We start from the raw sequence: 15,377 nt of genomic DNA on the forward strand, positions 1-15,377 counted from the left end.
ATGGCACAACAATGGGCCTCAAAATGCTATCAATAAAATGCACCTGTGTTCGATGTCCATACCATACACCTGCCCATACCATAACCCCACCGCCACCATGGGCCACTCGATCCACAACATTGACATCAGCAAACCGCTCACCCACATGACGCCACACATGCTGTCTGCCATCTGCCATGAACAGTGAAAACCGGGATTCATCCATGAAGAGAACACCTCTCCAACGTGCCAGATGCCATCGAATGTGAGCATTTGCCCACTCAAGTCGGTTACGACGAAGAACTGCAGTCAGGTTGAGACCCCGATGAGGACAACGAGCATGCAGATGAGCTTCCCTGAGATGGTTTCTGAGAGTTTGTGCAGAAATTCTTTGGTTATGCAAACTGATTGTTGCAGCAGCTGTCCGGGTGGCTGGTCTCAGACGATCTTGGAGGTGAACATGTGGAGGTCCTGGGCTGGTGTGGTTAGACGTGGTCTGCGGTTGTGAGGCCGGTTGGATGTACTGCCAAATTGTCTGAAACGCCTTTGGAGACGGCTTATGGTAGAGAAATGGACATTCAATTCACGGGCAACAGCTCTGGTGGACATTCCAGCAGTCAGCATGACAACTGCACGGTCCCTCAAAACTTGCGACATCTGTGGCATTGTGCTGTGTGATAAAACTGCACATTTCAGAGTGGCCTTTTATTGTGGCCAGCCTATGTATATAGAAAATGTTTAAGATCTTTGAGTTCAGCTCATGAAAAATGGGAGGACAAACAAAAGTGTTGTGTTTATATTTTTGTTCAGTGTATATGCTCAATAATTTAGTTTGGCACCCAATTCAATTCAATTCAATTCAATTCAATTCAATTCAATTCAATTCAATTCAATTCAATTCAATTCAGTTTTATTTGTATAGCGCCAAATCACAACAAAAGTTGTCTCAGGACACTTTCCACATAGAGCTGGTAAAGGCCGAGCTCTTTTATATACAAAGACCCAACAATTCCCTCATTGAGCAAGCACTTGGAGACAGTGGCGAGGAAAAACTTCCTTTTAACAGGCAGAAACCTCAGGTAGAACCAGACTCTGGGTGGGCAGGCATCTGCCTCAACTGGTTGGGTCAGAGAGGGAGAGCCTTTGATAGGAAAAAAGTTCCCCACCCCTGCCCCAGACATCAAAAACTAAACATTTTATCAGTACTAGCTCTGCCATGAAAAAAGTTCGAAAATCTGAAACAGCCACTCCCCGATTCCACTGCTGAAGAGATGGCGTAAGACAATCTGACGACAGACCATTAATATACTTTTTAGTTTCGGATTCTGGGTCAATTAGGGATGAATTCAGTAACTCTTGCAACGTATTTGTTGTCAAATGCAACAACAAAGCATTCTGTATTTACTGATGCTTTTAACTGAAACCTCTGAATGGCTTCATCTTACAAAAACATTTGCAAACAGCCCTCCAATTCAGCTACTGTACAGAGGGTTTCAGACACTGTTAGACAATCACTGACAAAAACTTCATTTAAAGTGCACTTTAGTGTACGCAGCAACCACAACTGAGTGCTGAAACCTAATGCTCCTTTGTTGATAAATTTCTACTTCAATATTGCCGCATTAATACCAGTGGTGTCTAAACAGCTCCATATATGGCTTCTCACACCAGTTTGGACAACCAATTAAGATGAACTGGTGTGCACTTTAATGACTTATCTTGGAAACCATGTAAGAAATACCTCACTGTGCCTCTTTTAAACCAGGAAGACTGGGAGAGTCTGGTCCCTGAAGTGAACTTTGAAAGCTAGAGCTCTCAGCACTTGGCCAAGAAATCATTGCATCAATATTACTGAACACCTCTTAAGATCACACTGAATTTCTGCTTTAGCACTTATTTCGTCCTAAAGCAATGAATGGTCTAAGAATTCAATATGAAATAATACTTTTCTACAGTAACATTTAAATAATATCTAAATTCTGAATTCTGTTAATTGTCACAGAAGCAGCTCCTGATCACCAGGGACGGGTGCTCCTGTATTCTTGCTTCTGCTTCACCCACTGGGCAGTGTAGCAGTTGTCTACAGTCCACGACCAGCCTCGTCTGCTTCTGTCACTCTCCTTCTCCAACAAATGTCTCTGGTTGACCAACATGTCTCCTGCTTGACACTTTGGACTGTCCAACATCCTCATCTCCTCTTCAGTACAAAAGGCTTCAGCATCTGTATCCAGGTGTGTCTTTCTGCTGTCTAGGAAGGTCTGGCTACGGATGTCATCATTCTTGGATGATGACAGAGATGGAAGTGAGAGAGGCTGGGACCTGAAGGGGCATGACAGTACAGGGTCAGTGAAAGGAAAAGTAAGGATGAAGGTAGAGGCAAATGTTGGCTAAAAATTTCACTAAAATGAACTGCATAATATCTCTATGTGCAGACATACACAACTGAAACACAATGCAGAAAGTACAACCCAACAAGTCCTCCTACCTAAACTACATAACAGGTCTTATGTCTTTGCCTTCAAAAAGAACCATATAGCCATATGAAAATTGTTCAAACCATATGTATTTGATTTTTTCCTTGGCTGCTGGATCCAAGTTTAAGGTTTAGTCTGGTTTAGGCCACTAAACAATTTCAAATCCAGCTGTATCATATTTAGTGATGTGGCTGATTCTTTTATACTTGGACAGAACATTAACACATTTTTTCATTTTGGTTCCAAACCCTCCTCCCCTCAGGAACTTGGATAGACAAATCAGCTTGTTTGTTCTGCAAGACCTCATGCATCACCTTCTCTGCAAGCCTTGACAACCTAGGGTAGCCACAGTGATATTTACATTTACAATATCTGCATAGAGCTATAACTGCAGCTGTAAGGTTTTAGCAAACAACCAATGTTGTCTTCATTCTGGTGAGGACATTCTCCTTCATGATGCGTTTTAGCTACAAATGTCTGCACATAGGGTGAGCCACTAAACCTCCTAATTTTCTTCTTTCACGCTTGTTAACCTCCTTGACAATGACAAGTTAAATGTTCAAGTGTCTAGTGCAGTAGTGTAAATACCTGCTTTGTGGTGTGTGAATACTGGTCAACCTGTGTGTGTCTGTGTATCCCAGTGCATATGACTGATCCCCCACTGGTCTCAGACCTGAGGAGGCACAAGGGACTAAAATGTGAGGAAGGAGAGCAGTGCTGCCTGACTAGTGATTCACTCAGGGTGGTTTTTATTTAGATTTGTATAGTGTATACTTAGGAATGAAGCCACAGAGAGCGACATTCAGCATCTTTAAGTTTGAACTTTCCCATGAAAAAAAACTTCACCCTCACCTTGGCAAACTTTCCTCACTGAAAACCAGGTTAGTATTAACCAATACATACCTGTTCAAAACTCAGGGCTCATAAAATTGATAGTTCACCTTAAAATGAAAGCCTCTTCTAACTTATGCTTAAGCAAAAACATTAAACCTCTCTTTTTTCCCTGAACAGCTTAATGACTTCAGATTCAGATCAGCCTCGAGTGCAAACAACACTGAGCTTTCAGCTGACACTGTAAATGATGACTGCGGTTTCATTATAGAGTGAAGTATTCCTTTAAATGAATTCACTCTGATGGCTGCAGCTGAGGTTGAAGTTACATCATGACTATAATAATAAATGAGTGAACATAACATAACTTTTGTAATATTAAAACATGATGACCACTATAACTCATTAATCAAGCATCCTCTTCAATATGACTGATATGGCCAGTAAAATTTCAGTGAGTATAACAATGTCATTAGCTGCCATCAATGTCCTCACTAAACCATACCTGGCAAATGTCTGTCCAGCAGTCCAACAGCTTTGCTCTCCATGTGCCGACTGTACAGGCCGCTTCTGGCAACTAGACCCTGTTGGCTACCAGAGAAATGGTAACAGCCAGCAAGGAGGATGAGAAGAAAACCGAAAATGTACGGAGCAGGAAAAAAAGAGAGACAGGGGACAGGCCAACAGATTCAGGAAGAACAAAAGTAAGAAAATATGGGGAACAAAGGAAAAAGAACATAATTACGAAACTGAGTAGAAACAAAATATAACGAAACAGAAACAAGGAGAAAAATGCAAACATGGTGTATCAATAAAATCAAATGCATAAAAATGAAAGGCCAGGAAGTGGAATTAAGATTTTGGAACAGAAGGTGCATCGCTATCTTATACCAACCAATCAGGTTAACACTAACTTGTGTGTGACAGCTACATGACAAAAGGAAATCTCACATGTTTGGTTTTGTGGCAGATAGTTTAATGGGTTCTACAAAAAGGCAAGCAGATAAGACAGAGCCATCATGTTCCCCTCTGCTGGACAGATAACTACATAAAAAAAAGCTTAAGGAAGTCTGTCCTCTCCCTGTTTGAGTCAAATAATCATTCTAACCACAGCAGACTCCCCCTCTCCTTGCCACAGAAATAGGCTATCTATTGATCTATCAAGACACCACAGCCATTCCTTTAAAAGGGAAGAAGCTACGGTGCCAGTCAGAGGCCAGTCAATGGAAGCCCAACTGAGATCTATTAAGGGAACTATTGATGTATTAACATAAACAAAGATGACAGTGAAAAGAAGAGACAAATTAACACACCAAAACAATTAATCAAAAGGGTAAAAGAAGATAAATAGGGTGGAATGGGCGAACAAAAAATAATGGGGAGGGAAAGCAAGAGAAAGAGACTGTTTAGAAAGCTTTGGTCGAGCAGAACAAATAAGTAGGAGAAAGTTAGGGTTGTGTCTTTGTGCTGGACACAATATGTGACTAATGAGAAGAATGCAACATCCCTCTGCCAAGCTGAGCAAATCTGGCACTAACATCAGCCTTCTGCACGCTGTAAAGTATTGTGCAGGCTTCTATGCACAACACTTCCCACTTTGTTGCCTCAACACCTTATTTGTAACGGGTATTAAAACACTACATACACTACAGCATTTCATCAATAAATACCAGGACATGCACACAGAAATATTGGGATAACTCAGGCACACCCACTTTGGCAACCAGGAAGCCTATATCATAACTGAACGGTGCTTCAATGGATGGTTTGATATGTGTTTGTACACTTGAGCACTTGATTTCAGACATAATTTGAATCTCTGTTAAACAAAGAGAATCATCATCAAGATGACAACAGCCTTGCTGATAACTATTCTGCATTTAAAGAATAAATCCACACTAGTTATAAAGTCCTTTGAACATCTAACTACACTGACTATAGCAGGATGTAGTGTGGTATTATAATACCACCGTACATCACACAGGGTGTTGTCACCACTACTTGGCAGGGCCTGTCAGATTATTAGACAGGGTGAAATTTGAATTTGTCTGGAATTCTCCTGGTTTGCAGTGGTCCAACACAGCAAAAGGCAGCTGTTTTGTTACTATCAAGCAATGAAAGCTTTTAGACTACTAGTCTCATCAATCATTTGAGGGGAAAGGCAGCTGCAAAAACAGGGTGACAAGATGAAAATCATGCCTGAGGCAGGCTCTGAGAAACTTGGATTACTCTGTATGATTCACAGACCTCACTATAAACACTTATGGAGCACAGTGGTTTCATGGGAGAACTGGTTCCATTGTAACACCGCCACAACTGTAACAATGCTTTTTTTCATAAACTATGGTGTGGCTATGGAAACAGCAATAAACTCCACCTGAAATATTAAAGAAGAACTTGACACTTTCCCAAAAACAAGCAATAATATTGACCGTGAAGTTTGCACTGAAGTCTGTGCCTCTCTAGTTCTATCTGTTATTACTGTGGACAGCGTACTGAGTGGATGACATCCTGGAACCTTGAAAATTAAATGATAAAATGCTATGGGTTGAATCCATTGAATACGGAGGACATTTAATAAAGCAGTAACATGGCAGTAGGGATGGTATAGAGACAATTACATTGGCGTAAGATCAGAAACTGTAGAATACTGGTACTGCCTTGATGAAGCATGACAGCATATCTCCCTTGCAGTGATGGTAATTGTAACTGCAGTGACAACACACTACCTGCAATAACAGAAACAGAGACAAACCTGGCCTGTGGGAAGAAACACTAAGGCCACAGACACAGACTGCATTTCCACTAGAATGACTCCCATCAAAATATGTAAAATGTGCATGTCCATCCTGCATTTACATGAGAATTCTTTTAAATAACAGCCCATCCAGATACAAATTACATTGATGTTAATACCTGTAAATGTGCGCAGAAGGGCTGGATGTGTGTCATTTCTTACCTGGTGCATCTTGCCCTGCAGCGATCGATGAGAGGGGACTGCGGGCTCTGATCCCTGCTGCTCCCAGAGGCAGATGCTGGGGCGGCTCGAGCGAGCACCCTCCTCGGAGAGGATCCCACGCTGAGGGAGTGGGAGCACTGGGAGGATACCGACCGCTGGGGTGAGTGAGGAGCAAACGGCCAAGGAGGAACCCGCTGTTCCTGTCGTACCACTGGACAGGAAAATAACTCTAAACAGTGACTTAATTTATATGCAAATTTGAAAGAGATAACATGTTATTATTATTAAAAAAAAACCTGCAATCTGTACATGCTTATGATTCAGTGACTGGTGCTGCAGTCATTCTCTTCAAGCAACAACTGAAAAGACTTGTTCTATATAGCCAGCTGAGCAGTGGGGAACACATGAATGGCGAGGCGATGTTTTGTGCACAGGCATCATTGTAAGTTATCAAAGAGCACTCCAGCAATTTAGTAGTGCTGCTATGAAGTTAGACGACTTGCAACAGACAGATAAGAAAAAGATGTCAAAAACTGAAGCAGCAGAGGCTGAGATCTGTTTACTTTTAGCCCCTCATATGTGTCAAACTCTGAAAACAGTGGATCCAACCTTCAATATGCATCTTCACAGCATATTTTGTGTCTGTTAAATGCTCATCCTGATGACACCTTTAGGGTTATCTTTTTCAGACTTTCAGACTATAAGCCACAGAAGACAATTAAATTCCACCAGGTTTAAAGAAATTGGCCCTTGAGCCAAAGTCTCAATTTCAATCATCTTACAGTAAAAATGCCAGTAAATACACTCGCCAGTTGATTAATAATCAACATTAGAAATGTAGTTTACTAATGTTGGATATTCTGTCTCAAGGAATTGTAATTTCACTTGTGCTTGTTCAATTCTCTGGTATTTTTCTTTGTCTTTGTTTCTTCCTTCAGAGAATGAAATGAAACTACCCATCATCTTTCATACAAACTCAGGAAGTTCAGTCTTAACTATTAAAACTGCTGTACCTAATTAGGAACTTAACAAGTAATTGAATTTAGTTTGAATATTTATCAGAGGTTGGCTTTATAACGGAAAGATGTATGAATATGTTGAGATTGCTGATTAGTTAGATCTTGGCTGGCTGACCCCTGTAAATGGTCAAATCTTGTAAGAAATACAATAAAAGACAAGTAACTATTTTATCTATGGCACAAGAGGAACGGGGACCAAGAGACTGTTTACCTTCTCTCTCCATTAAAGAGTAGGGTTTGATCTCTCCATCTGGCTTTTTTAGGGGAACCTTTCTCAACTGGGCTGCTGTGGAGGAGAACACATTTAGAGGAGGGACAAAAACAGATCATGATGGGATCTCCCTCCCTCCCCCTGCCATACAGCTCTCCATACTGTCCTGTGCAAGTTACATCTTAACAGTATTTCCTCCGCCAGAACCAGATAATTACCTAGTGGTGAAGGCTTGAATGTTGGTTGTGAAAGCTTTAAGAAAAGATAAATCCTAAAACAGCATTCACATAGTGGCCCTGAGATCTTCAATAATAGAAACTTTCTCCCAGAACAAACTAAGACTGAACTGTCATTAAGAAAGACATTAGTGTTCAAAGACTCAACATACTGCACTCTTTTATTCATCCATAGGAAACTGCTGCTCCTATTCATTGTTACTTGAGAAGTATAATCAAAGTCCAATATCCAAACGCTATTTTGAAGCAGACTTTAAACTTAAAGTTGCTGTTTTATTCATCTTTAGCAAATTCACTGATGTGAATTTAAGTAAGAACTCTGGTTAAAATGACTGGTAGCCTCAATCCGACACCACCCCTGTTGTTAGTATCAATGTTTCCTAAATTTATAACATATATCAGACATTCCCTTGCTTCCTTTTGCCTTGTCCTCTGTTCTTATCTGTGTTGAAAAACAACAGTTAGCTTTTCCATGATCAGCCACTGCATTTCGAAAAGCTTTGGCTTTGTTTGCCAAGTGATCTATCCGGCTTATAGTCATTATAAAACATGTCCATGAGTACCAAGCAATAGGCACTCAAAAGGTACAACACACACCCAATTAACCTAATAACAAAATAGCCAATAATAATTGCAGAGGCCAATCGAAGGACCACAGCTAGTCCAGATTATAGCTAAACATTTGGAAATATAATATTAGAAGGGACTTTGGGTGGATATTATAGACACCAACAATTACAACTTATTATATGCACTACCATGCAAATAAAACTTTAAAAAATGGAAGCTGTACATTTTTGCTAGTTTAGAAATTATTTGTTGAATCATGAAGTGTTTAGAATTCTACCAGCAACTACTTTTATTTTTTTTTTTATCATGTATTTTTGAACATAGACAGTAAACCCTAGCAGCACACTTCATTTTTTTTTGACAGTTTTACAAAGAGAGATGGTGCTGAATTACAGAGTTAGTGGAACAGCAGCCGAGGTGATGTCAGGACTTCAGCTCTCTTTAGCTAGGTGTTACTTTCTAGGAGAATGTGCTAAAATACTACAAGAATACCATGGCATCTTTTCTATAGGATCTTACTGCCTGTCCTATTTTCTGCTTTACAGAGAAGCTTCTACTCCAGCACTTATAAACTATAGAGTTGTGGGTGTGCCAGTCCCTAATGGCAGGTGTTGTACCATTGGACTTGTATTGACCTTGTTTTGTAGCCTGTGAGCTGTAGATAGACCCTTCTGCACTTGTTGCTGGCAGCATGGCACCCCTTCCAGTTTTCTGCTACAAATCAATCCAAACTTTTGACATACATTATAAAATGCAGTGTAGAAGCTGGTATGGAAGCTACCTATCTTCTTAACAATGGTCTCTTTCCAGTGAATACATTAGTGTGCTTTGATAGCAGAGTCTTACACGAAGTACCTTTAATTGGCTTTTAACCAAAACTGACAGACAATTAGAGACATTGGAGGGTCAGGAAACAGGCAGGCATTCTCTTGACAGACAGAAGCTCAGGGGTGGGGTGGGGGGGTGGGGTGGGTTAAGGTGGTCTACAGGTTGTGGCTCTCTGTGGGTAGTGTCATACTCTTACACCTGCAACGGTAAGTCCAATATATGATGCTTAATATATGATATATACTGTACATGTAAAGTAGATAATGTGAATACAAGTGACAGGAAAGAGGAACTGAAACTGGCTGAGAAATTACAAAAAGTGAGAAAAGTGAGAACAAGAACATAAGGAATATAACATGGGCTTACTTATGAGACAAAGGAAGGGGACAAGATGCAGCGATGGATTAATAAAATAAAAAGAGATAGAAAAGTCCTTACAAAAAGCCGTACATCCCCTGATCCGTCAGAGGAGTGGAGGGTGAGCCTGGGGGAGTTTGGTGAAACAAAAGATTTTGGAACTGAAATAAAAGCGGATCAGCACTCTTGGGCTGACTGCCCATTGTCAGAGTTACATCTCTCTGAGGGACCTTTTTTTCTTCCACGGAGACATGTGCAACAAAAAGATTAATTTGTTCTGATGCCAAAAGCAAAAGTTCCATTTAAAACTGTAGCATGCAAAATATGTTATGTAACTGAACTTGATGTATTCACAAAAGTATGTGGCTGTTCTGGCATTGTGCGGCTTCTTTTTTCAAAACAAAGGTAAGGAGATTTAAAGCTGATAAAGAAATACCATGAATGCCAACCAAGTACAGGTTCAGCTGGTAAGGATGTGACATTTGAAGATGACCACTTGCTCACACCTCATCGGTCACATTTTTCACAACAACAAAAACCAGTAATGGGATCCGAGTAGTGGAAAAAGTTACCTGATCTGTTGAGGAAGAAGCCGTCAAACACCACAAAGTTATTTACCTGGACAGATTAAAAAGAAAGACAAGATAACTAAAATTGCTCATGATAAAGGGATGCTGTAAGTAAAGTTTCAATATGAACTGTTTTTACAATAGCACAGAAGGTATCATATCGTCAGTTTATTAATAGTTTGCATCTGTCTGTAACTCTGTGTGTTCAGCCATTTGTTATTGACAATTGCTGGCATTCCCCTGAATCTGTTTGTTCTTCTCATCTTTATCAGTCTCTTTGTCATTCCCCTTCCTATTATTTATCTTTGTCTAATATGTACTCTAATATGAATGCATTCACTTACTGTGCATTTGGTGAACATCTTCAAATACTATCTGTACACTGCCAGTGACAGATATACTCCCAAACAAGTGCCTCATGCATAACACCAAATACTGACACACAGGCCTTAAAAAAAGCCAAAATCAATGAGACGGAGGGAGGCAGTGTTAAAAATCACAATTTTGAGTGGACAAATCACACTGAAAGTCACATGAAAGAAAAGATTTTCATGCTTTCAGGTTAAAGCAAATGTAATTTCTTTTGGGTCCCCTGAGAAAAACTAATATTTTTGAGACATCAGTCAGACAGATTCTTTGGTAAAGTGTACAGTAGATAGGAGGGAACTGACCGTTCACGTACATTAACAGTGTGACAGGGAAGTACAGACTGTACCTGTGGAACACTTTGTGTCAGGCAGTAATGCTTTGCCAGGAAAGACAGAAACTTGGGCGATGGCCTGTCGTAAGCCATCAGAACTGGCTCTAAATTCTTGTGCTAGAGTGGAGAAATGAGAAAACAGTCAGTAACTGATAAATAGCACATAGCAACGAACTGTTGACATCATCTGTACTGCAGGTGGCAGATAAGATAAGATTACATTAGCCAGGCTTTTCCTTTTCTCTCAATAAAGTTGTGAAGTGCAAGTTATTTTGGGCATCCAAGGTTCTCAGTGTTGCTCACATTGACAATGTAGGTGACTGGCAGTTGCGGAACTTTCAAGGCTTGGACGGATATGACATCTGGATTGAATTATCAGTAAAAAAGGTACTTTTACACCTCCACACATCTGACAAATCACTGTATAAAGTGGGCATTATTGTTTTGAAAAGATACCAGAAATTGTAAGAGGCAGCCTCCCCTGATTTCACCGCCAGAAAAGGGGTTTTAGATGATCCGACAAAAACTTTATTTAAAGCATACTGAGGCCTTTAATCTATTTGGTTTAGGGCTTGGATGAATGGTGAATGGTTTGGATGAATTAAACGAATATTGTGATATTATGTGATTTTTTTTTTGTTCCAAAATACAGCAACAGACAGACTGTCTCTGGCACATCATCCTTATTGTTCTGTTTGCTCTGTGTGTGTGTTCTGTGTCTTACAGAGTATTCAACATATACCTACTGGTTAAAGAGTTAACACTGAAAATACAGAAAAAACAGAAAGTGTTTGATCGTTTTTACCAAGCAAGCTACTATACCAGGTGAGTGTGCATGTTGACCAGTGAGGCAAGGTTACATTGACGTGGTGTCAGGCTGTGTATAAAACGGAGCCAAGCTGACCTCCTGATGCTGGTATAGTAGTATATTTCCTCAATTCCCAGATCATTAGACAATCTGTGCTTTGTTTTTACAAAGTGCAATGTTTTCAAGGATTTATTTTTGTGCCACTATCTCCATTTGTCTCTTTTCAGCCTGTCTTTGAGTGTGATCATTTGGAACAGGTATTAACACTTTTGCCTTTAGATGGGTCTTGTTGACATGTTGTACAAACTATTTTGTTTGAGGCATGCTGGGACTTTTAGGCATTGAGTTGTGTGAGCCTTCTGCCATGGTAAAAAAAAAAACATGATTTTTCTGACATGAAGATGAAATAATTTAAATTGATGGCCATTATATCAACCTATAGGACTGTTACAACATTCAGGTGAATCTTACTTTTCTATGTTGAGGAACAGAGGAGATACAGCTGGGTATACAAATCAAAGTCAAGTCAACGTGTCTGTTCAAGCATTGGCCTGAAAAATGCACTGTTGGTCTTTGGTGTAATTGAACATATAATCCATCCATCCATTATCTATACCGCCTATCCCTTTCAGGGTTGCAGGGGGCTGGAGCCTATCCCAGCTACAATGGGCGAGAGGCGGGATACACCCTGAACCGGTCGCCAGCCAATTGCAGGGCCACATGCAAGGACAAACAACCATTCACACTCACACTCACACCTACGGACAATTTAGAGTCATCAATTAACCTAATGAGCATGTTTTTGGTCTGTGGGAGGAAGCCGGAGTACCCGGAGAGAACCCACGCATGCACGGGAAGAACATGCAAACTTCACACAGAAAGGCCCCGCCTGACCCGGGGATTGAACCGGCAACCTTCTTGCTGTGAGGCACGCGCACTACCTGCTGTGCCACCGTGCAGCTTGAACATATCATCAAAATAAAATTTTACATTCCGCATTTTACATGCATATTTGCAATGGGAAAATAATTCTGGAGCCAGCCTCACTTTGCCACTAACAGACAAAAGATCTGTACAGTCTTCCGTTTCATCACAAGACTGATTTGGCAAGCAATCAAGGCCACAGATGTTTTCAACTGAGGAGCCTGTAAAAGTGACTATAATAGCACCCCCACTACACTGAGTCTGGTTTCTTCTAGTAATATGCCCCAGAGAGAGGAGTGCTTTACCTGCAACATGAAATCAAACAGCTCCAGCCCATAGCCATGTCGCTGTAAGTTCTCTGCGATGTAGAAATCCAAAACACACAGTGGCTCTGCCTCTATGTGCACACCCTGTATGTCCTGAAAAGGAAACACAACAAGCATTCCAATACAGCTGATAAAAGAAGTTCAAGACATAGACGTAAAATCCTTGGAGCATGTGAAATTACAGCTGACCCAAAAAGACAGAAATAAGACAAAAAGATGAGACCCAGAGAAAACAGGTGACTCACAAGCAGAAATAACTTCTTGTAGCCGACCTTAAGAAATCCCACAACTACACCACGTCCTCTGTATGTGGAGGAAAGAGTTGGAGAGTTTGATTAGGGTGGAGGGAGGTATGAAGCAAAGTGTAATGAATAAGGCTCTCAACTTAGTTTCCCATTAGGGTGATTTGAGGCGAGCTGCTGCCATAAGCATTAAACACAGTGTCTCATGTGTCTCAACACTACAGTTCATGCATTGTGACCACAGTATGAGTCAGTATGACTGCTGGTGAGTTAAGCAGTGGAAAATGTGTGTGTGTATAATGAGTGAAAGCTGAGGGAAGGATGTGAGATATACCCGTTGCTCTCTCCGTCCTTCAGCAGGTAGAGCTGATGCGTCTGGGACTGCAGTTTAGATGTGCTTGTTATAGGTGCTGTGAGCTGTTGGGCCTGTGGAGAACAAGCATGAACACTGTCAAACATGTGTAGGAAATAGTACTATCACATTGAAATAACAGTTAAATAAGAAACAACTTATTTTTCAACATGCTACTTGATCCAAATAACTAAAGTTCCAGTTCAACGTGAATCGAGATAAAAAATTTCTTGCCTCACAAATGATCTTTGACTGAATACACACATACAAATCAACAACAGACAAGTTTGATTCTAGCCCGCCAAAAAAGTTATTAAGCTTATTATTAACAGGTGATATGACCTGCTGCTGGTGACATTTGTCATTTTGGCATTGGATAAAAATGAGAGGCTACTATTGGAATTTTTGTACACTGGTCTTTGCTAAAGTAGGAGCAATAACAGATTTATTCACGCTTGAGGTGTTTTGTACATGGAGAAAAAGAAATGTTGTACAGTGATTCAACTAGACTGATAACTGAAAAGTTACCTCTGAGAACAGTTAAACAGGAATGTAAGACATTGTCATTTATGCGTTAAATATACTGAAAGCTTAGCATAAAAATGTGTACAGATTTCTGTACAGATTCCTGTTCTAGTGTTGAGTGTACAAATATTCCTTTGACAAGCTTGAAAGAACAGCCCTGTTGCTTCTCTCAAAACTATTTAGAATATAGACTCTATGTGAATGTCAAGGCGACCAAAATCCCATGATATCGATCTCACTGAATATCTTTTTGGAAACATCCTCGGCGATGTGCAAACCACAGACTTCTGAAGGGTCACTTTCAATGACAGGATTGTCGCTATCACAGTTTGTACAAGTTGTTACGAAGGCTTAAGGTGGTTTTCAGTCCTACGGGATAGACGTTTCTGTTCTCAACAACAATCAACAAAAAATATTTAAAATTATATGCATACTCCCACACCTACAGAGACTCACCTTTGCTGAAGCTCTACCAAGTTCATCAATAACTGTGGCTATGTGGGCTTGAAGATCTGGCCTAAAAAGACAACAGAGTAGACTATGGTCAGATAAGCAGTGGTTAAATGAGGCACTCCAGCAAACAGTAAAGAGAAGGTCTTTTCTATGTTTGCAGTGGTTTCCTCTGGATGCTCCTCCTCTTTCACAATACAACTACATGCAAAAGCCTAGAGGGCTTATGGGCGTGAATGTGTCCATCTGTGACTGAGTTCACCCTGTTTTTAACTGAGGATAGATCAGAGCTCTTCCCTGTTTCCTGCCGGCTGAAGCAGCCCCCAGTGACATTCGTGTTACACACACCATCATTATCTCAATATTGTCCTGTTATTTATTTATTTAAATTTATTTCTTTTACACAGACAAAAGAAATGTGACGCAGTGCAAAGGTTTCATGAAAACATTTTGATTGCACTTACCACACCCGTTTAAACTGACAGATTTTTAAATGGAGTTTGGGGTTACATTTTCTCAGTAGAGGTGATTTTGAGAACGTACTGTAACGCTTCGTTAGTAGTATAACGTGACACGGTAACTAACAACAAAGAGAAAAGATGAATTAGATCTTCAAACTTACCTTCCTGCTGATTTACGCCCTACAACAAGGGTCTGGTCCAAGATGGAGACCCTCTCGGTAAATAATTGGTTAATATCAAAAGGAAACTCCATAATACCTCTCTATCAAAATGTCTTGTAGAGGAAACACAGCCAGTCCCAGTGGCGATGCTCAAGCAGGTGCTTAGCTAGCTACAGTAGCTAACAGTAAACGGGGCTGTTGACTATCCCACTCACCACGCTGTTTCGGGCACAAAAAACTATTAGCTAGCTTCTAGCTTCCGGAAGACAACAGCATTTCAGCATTAACTATTCTGACAGAATTTGGATGACACCAAATAATGCTCTATGTGAATTACTGGTACCTTCTATTTACATTGTCACTGCTGCTCCATTGTGTCTCTATGGTTATGAGTC

General features: G+C 40.5%; 1 protein-coding gene across 6 annotated transcripts; it reads right to left on the bottom strand.

The window, feature by feature from the left end:
• Positions 1–786: 786 nt before the first annotated feature.
• On the bottom strand, positions 787–15,377 carry atat1 (alpha tubulin acetyltransferase 1). Of its 6 annotated transcripts, XM_070984786.1 has the most exons (13): positions 14,983–15,377; positions 14,367–14,427; positions 13,368–13,459; positions 13,037–13,094; positions 12,771–12,884; positions 10,749–10,850; positions 10,037–10,082; positions 9,546–9,591; positions 7,474–7,548; positions 6,244–6,454; positions 3,790–3,875; positions 3,042–3,126; positions 2,113–2,298 (listed from the first exon to the last, which is right to left on the bottom strand). In XM_070984786.1, the coding sequence occupies exons 1-13, from the start codon at positions 15,072–15,074 to the stop codon at positions 2,254–2,256; spliced, it is 1,113 nt and encodes a 370-aa protein (XP_070840887.1). In that variant the 5' UTR covers positions 15,075–15,377; the 3' UTR covers positions 2,113–2,253. The 6 variants fall into 6 exon arrangements, 5 of the variants coding, with proteins under 5 accessions (XP_070840884.1, XP_070840883.1, XP_070840886.1 ...); XM_070984783.1 differs by lacking the exon at positions 9,546–9,591 and having other exon boundaries at positions 1,858–2,298; positions 7,474–7,545; XM_070984782.1 differs by lacking the exon at positions 9,546–9,591 and having other exon boundaries at positions 1,858–2,298.

The sequence above is a fragment of the Chaetodon trifascialis genome, chromosome 17, assembly GCF_039877785.1.
Source record: "Chaetodon trifascialis isolate fChaTrf1 chromosome 17, fChaTrf1.hap1, whole genome shotgun sequence".
NCBI classification, from domain to species: Eukaryota; Metazoa; Chordata; class Actinopteri; order Chaetodontiformes; family Chaetodontidae; genus Chaetodon; species Chaetodon trifascialis.